Source organism: Cervus canadensis, chromosome X (assembly GCF_019320065.1).
Source record: "Cervus canadensis isolate Bull #8, Minnesota chromosome X, ASM1932006v1, whole genome shotgun sequence".
In the NCBI taxonomy this organism is placed as follows: domain Eukaryota; kingdom Metazoa; phylum Chordata; class Mammalia; order Artiodactyla; family Cervidae; genus Cervus; species Cervus canadensis.
In genome coordinates, this window is record NC_057419.1 from 101,019,157 (window position 1) to 101,025,074 (window position 5,918).

A 5,918-nucleotide genomic window follows, 5' to 3' on the forward strand; every position below is an offset into this window, starting at 1 on the left:
TAAATGATCTTAGCAGCCATAAATTTGGATTTGGGCAAAAACTAGCTTATGGATGGATTTGTTTTTCTGGAACTAAGTGAAAGAAAATCCTGGCAAATATTGAAAAAAGGTAAGCAACCACAAATAAATAATGTAAAAACATCTCATCATTTACATTCCTGTTTGACTATAAAAATCAGCACCAACATTTGAATTTTCACAAAATAGAAATGATTTGGTGCAGCCATATCCTTCCTTTTGCCATTTGATCTCATAGGCATGAATATTTATTTTAGTAAGATCTTATTAAGTGTGTTCTTCAGATAAGGGTCATAGTTTGTTGCTGGAATTTAGAAAAACTTTTTCAAGTACTTGTACTTTATCGCAACTGCCTTTCGGACTGCCGTTAAAAGTACAGTAAAGAGTTACACACTTAAACACATAAAGCTTGAAGGAAGGCTTTACCATAGCGCACCTTTACCACTGAGCATGCACTGCTCCCCCACCCCTCAAGGAATGGGAGAAGAAAGCAGAAACAAGGAGGAGGAAATGAGAGGGGAGAATGGGTTACACAGGCATGGGGAAAAATCAAAGTCTACAAGTTCAAGGATCACTGTGGGCTCACAGTCCATCCCAGGAGGAAAGGGAAGCTCAAAACAACAGAAGTCAAATGTGAGGGAAATTTGGTATCTCTAATAGCAAGCGCACACACTCACACTTTTTCCGAGTACATAATGTAAAGGAGGAGTATGCCTGAAAAGGTGGGTGAAGGGTCTACCGTGTCTGTGAGTCCATGCCCATGTGTGTCTGTCTGTGTGCAGATTCACTAAGCTATCTCAGTGTGCATTACATATGCTAGGCAAACTTAAAAGTGGACCATTGCCTAGCCACCCCAAGAGCAGTTTTTACACAGCCATTTCATCAGAATCAGCATCAGCATCAATAAGCACAACCTCATGGTAATCAGTGGTGACCACAGTGGGGTCAGCAGTGGCAGCAGCAGCAGCGGTAGGGTCCAGCAAGCTGGCAGCAGAGTTGGAGGAGTCACTGGCGGGGCTGGAGGTAGGGTCAGAGAGGTCAAAGATGTCACACTCTAGGTGGCAGGAGGCTGCAAGCTCAGAATGGCTGGCGATGACAGGCTTAGGGTGGCTGGTGGCGATGGGCTCAAGATAGTCAGGAGTGGTGGGCTCAGAGTGAATGGTAGCATGCTGGGTGTGGCCAGTGGTGGGTTTAGGGAAGCTGGTGGCAGGGCCGATGGCAATCTCGGAGGGACCGGTGACAGGCTGGGGGTGGCTGGAGGAAGGCTTGAAATAGACAGAGTCGGCCTTGAAATAGATAGAGGAAGGCTTGAAATGGACAGAGGCAGGTTTGGGATAGACAGTGGCAGACTTGGACTGGCCTGAGGCAGACTTAGGGTGAGCAGAGGCAGATTTGCGGTGGGCAGAGGCAGACCTGGAATGGCCAGAGGCTGGCTTGGGGTGGCCAGAGACATGCTCAGGTTGGCCAGCTGCACCATGACCAGGTAGGGGAACATTCCGGACGCTCATCGGTATTTCCTCCACAGCAGGACAGGCACGGGCACGGTCTTGTTCACGGGCTTGTGTGCGGGCACGGGTGCGGGCACGGGCGTGGGCTTGGGCCTCCTGCATCTCACGGACATCAGTGAGGAGGCCAGAGAGGAACAGGACAGGATGCCGCATCGCGTGGAAGATGGTCCAGTATTCTCTTCGGAAATTCTCATTGAGGACACCATAGATCACCGCGTTGAGACAGCTGTTGAAGTAGGCTATAAAGTAGGCTGCAAGATAAACCCAATTGGGGATCTTGCCTGCCGTCTCCTTCGGACTGACAGCCACGAGAACAGTGAGTGCGTTGATAGGGCACCAGCACACTGCAAAGAGGAGGAAGATCACAAACATGGTTAGAAAATTTCGAACCTCAGCAAGCTGGTTGTCCGGGTTCTGTCCAGCCGGGTCACGGGCCGCCAGCACTTTGGTCCAGATCTTCACGTAGCAGAAACCCACTATGAGCAGAGGAAGGACAAAGTGGATGCAGACGATGGTCACAGCAAAGGCGGGGTTGTTCACATAGTTAAAGATGCAGGTGTAGGTGCGAGGATCATACTCAATGGTGCCAATGTACATGTTGGGTAGGACAGCCAGGACGGTCATGATCCAGGTGACAGCCAGATAAATGCAGGTATTGCGCACACTAAAGATGCGCTCATACTGGAGGCTGTGGCAGATGTAGCAGTAACGGTTGATGGCTATGGCCATGATGTTGAAGATAGAACCGACCACGCTCAGGCCTGTGATGAACCCCACCATCTGGCACTGTAACTTGCTGAGATCCCAGCCGCCGATGGCCATGGCATGTAGCATCAGAGGATAGGGGTAGACGGCCACCAGCATATCAGCCACAGAGAGGCTAACCACGAAGACGTTGCCTGAAAAACATATATGGGTGGGGGGGAGGGGGAAAGACAGAGAGGAATAAATGGTTAAGTTTCAGAAATCTACAAATCTAAGCTGGAGGGAAAGGTCAGCTGGAGTAAGTGACAATTTAGAACTCTAGAATTCTTTCAAAGAAATGCAGTCCTGTTTTTATTTTTAGTTACAAGCATGTCCCACGTGGTTTTGATGCACAAGCAGGTTCAAGCTCCTGTCCTTTCACCAAGTTTTTTGTTTTATTCCTTCCCTTCAGACAATGTCATGGCTGCTTTGGGAAAGAAGTGAAGTTACCACAGAATGAGCCTGTTGGGAGGACCTTCACACTCCCCCACACACGGACAGACCCGCGGACACTATTTTAAACAAAAACAAAATGTAAACTTTTGGCAAGGGGGTTAGGAACGGAGCACTGAGTGCTAGATGGAGCTGTCCATTGGAAACAGGCTGGAAGGTGGGGATGGAGGCGTGAGAGGGAGAGTTTGGAAGACTGTCAGGAAGTCTCAACCTCGCCTACCCCGAAAACATAAATTTGCCCCCTGCCTTCTCTAACCTAAATCACTGCATTTACAACAGCAAACGCGCCTAAAGAGAACTGCCTGAGAAAGGGCATTAGGGGCCGTCCTTGTCTTAAGCTGTCTTTCCCAGCGGGATCGGACAAGAATCTCAGACCTAACCTTGTAAATACTTACCATTTCCCAGGTAACCTAAGAGTAAAAACTGAGGCGCGTGCAGTAGAAAGGCCATATAAAATTTTGTCTTGAGAAATAGTGAGCAAGGAGGGGGAAAAAATCAGAAAAATCTCTGCAAGTATCAGCAGAAGAGCCTGCTCCTCGCGGGGCCCTGTGCAGAGCCCGGGCATCAGCACGTTCGCTCCCCTGCACACTGGCTCCGGGCGCCCGGCCCCAGACTTTACTGGAGCTAAACATGAAATGGGGGAAGGGGAGACATGCCCCCACTCCTGTTTCGTAGGGCGGCGATAGGAACGTTGTTTGTAAAACCTGTAAGGTCAAAGTGCAGGCGCCGATCCCTTTTTCTGGGAACACCTCGTTGCTAACGAGAATTGATTTGGCAAAATACTGCACTTCATCTTGTACTGGGAGAAAATGAGCACTTTTAAAAAGGCAAAGGAATGGCTCCTTCTGCCCGCTTCCGCCCACGCTGCTAAGGCGGGGCCTCTGTGTTTCTACACAAGACGTTCTTTCTAGGGTTTTCCCTCAAAGTCATCAATTCGGAGAAGAAGAGAAACAAAGACTTAAAAACAAAACCACGACAACCAAAACACCTTTATTTCAATTATAGAGAGAAAGGAAGGAGAAGAAAGAAAGAAGAGAAAACGGACTTTGTAGGTGCGTTCCCCCCTCGGGCGCTCCAGCTTTGGGCACCTTCGGACCGCACTGCTGGGGTACAAGTGAGATGCCAGTGGGCGGCCCCGCGCCTCTGGGGGACAGCGGAGAAATCAGACACACCCACCGATCAGAGTTTAAAAGAAAACTTCTCGTGACTGTGCCGCTCTGTGCCTCTAGAAACTTGTATGGTATTTCTCATTCCTCGTCCAAGCAAAGTAATCTTGCAGAGATTGGCGCCCTCCTATCCCTGGCACCCCTCTGGCCTAGGGACCGTCGGTGCCCATCCGCTTCAGATCCCATCCCCTTGCTCCCCCCTGCCCTCTGGCCCCAGCCAGTCAGGATCTAAGCGGCGGAGACCCTGGGCGCCGCCCCCTCCCTCCGGGAGCCGGAGCAGGGTTTTTGGGCCCCTTCGCCCCTCCTCCGCCTCCCCCTCCCAAAAGTCCTCTCCGGCCCAACCTGCAAATGTTGCTCTCGGCCCCGCAGTGTCCGCCGCCCCCGCCCCGCTCACACAGCGCCCAGCAGCCTCCTGTACGGTTTCCCGGGCCCGCTCGCAGCCGGTCCCCTCCCCTCGGCACTGGTGAAGCACGAAGGGAGTCTCGATCTGCGCTCCGCCCCATCCCAGATCCCCGCGCTTTGCAGTCTCCCTGCGGTCCCCCACTATGCCGTCTGAGCTCTCGCTCAGCCTTCCGGCGATCCTCATCGGTTCTGCTGTCTTCTGTGCCCCCGAGACCCCGAGTTCCCAAACCTTTCCGCCGCCTCGTCCTGCGACCCCCGACATCCCGCTTGCAGACTTCGGGATCTCCGCCGCAGCCGCTGCCACCGCCTGCTGCACCCAGCCGCCCGCTCGCCTCTCTCTGCCGTGCGCCCTGGGACGGGTGGACAGAGCTCGGCTCCGGCGGGCTCAGACCTCCCTGATCCACGCTCAGGCTCGAGGGGTCTGCGCTCCGCCGCCCAGGAGCCGCCCTAGAGCCACAGGGCTGCGGCGAGCGGGGGCTCGGCCGGGCTTGGGCTCCACCGCCGCCGCGCCGCGCTCCGGCAAGCGCCGCCTCGGCCGCGAAGAAAACTTAACTTTACCGGAGCGGGTCGCAACCCCGCTGCTCCCTCCGCGTCAATTCCTCCCGCGCTGCCTCGGCGCGGCCACCTCTGCGGCGTCCCGCTCGGCGTGCTGTCCCCGGGCGGCCGCTGGACTCTCCGCTCGGGTGCTGGCTCTCTCTGCATCAGGTCCCCGACGGGACAGGGCTTGGCGGTCTGCCGCGCACCGCGGGGACCTGAGATTTGCACTTGGACGCCCAGAGCTTCTCCGAACGTCCGCAGCCTGGAGAAGCTCTAAGTTGATGAGACCTCCCCCATGGCAGAATATCACCACCGCGATTCGCCGGGACATGGGAAGCAGGGCCGTCCACACGTTCCCTATTCCAGGCACCCAAACTAACACCCTAGGGGTTGCAAGTGGCTGCACCGTGGGTAGGGAGAAGGAAGGGGGTCTTACCAGAATTTCGGAGCTTCTTGTTCTTCGACACAGCCAAAATGACCATGGAGTTGCCGATCAGGTCTACGACGATGGTGATGACCATTGCACAGAACATAAAGACGATTAGAGCCGGTGGGTAGTCCGGCTGTGGGAGTTTGCAGCCGATACAGCCATATGGGGTAGGGACCGCCAGGGTGCGTCCCATGTTGCTGCTGAGGATCGTTAGGTCCTCCCAGCCAGGTCCGGACAGCGAACACCTGCTCTGTTGCTGGGAACGGCTTCGGGAAAGCTGTCACCCCTGCGAGAGTCGGAGAGCAAATGACAGCATTCCCGCCCCTCTCCGATGAGCTTTTAAAGCCTCAAGAGGCGGCTAGCTCCACCCCAAACCCCTCCCCCCGACCAATCAGAGCTCCCTGACCGCCCCCTCTTTGATCTCTAACTGGTTTTGGACAAATCCAACGCGAGGTGTCGTCTTGCTTCCGACTGCCTTGTTTACGCTTTGCCTCTAGCCGCTCCCCCTCCCACCACGGTCCCCAGGTACCCTGCATCGTGACCGGCTCGGAATCCACCTCCCCTCCCCGCATCAGCCACTGCGCATCCGTTTCTAGCAAGTTCTCCCTCCCTCTTCATACGCAAACACCCTGGCACAGCCCTGTAGATTTCAGAGCAGGG

At 54.4% G+C, this 5,918-nt stretch overlaps 1 protein-coding gene across 1 annotated transcript; it reads right to left on the bottom strand.

The window, feature by feature from the left end:
- Window positions 1–884: 884 nt before the first annotated feature.
- GPR50 (G protein-coupled receptor 50) lies at window positions 885–5,572 on the bottom strand. The gene is made up of 2 exons (XM_043459600.1): window positions 5,265–5,572; window positions 885–2,425 (listed from the first exon to the last, which is right to left on the bottom strand). Exons 1-2 carry the CDS (start codon window positions 5,449–5,451, stop codon window positions 885–887), a joined length of 1,728 nt encoding a protein of 575 aa, XP_043315535.1. The 5' UTR covers window positions 5,452–5,572.
- Between the last annotated feature and the right edge of the window lie 346 nt (window positions 5,573–5,918).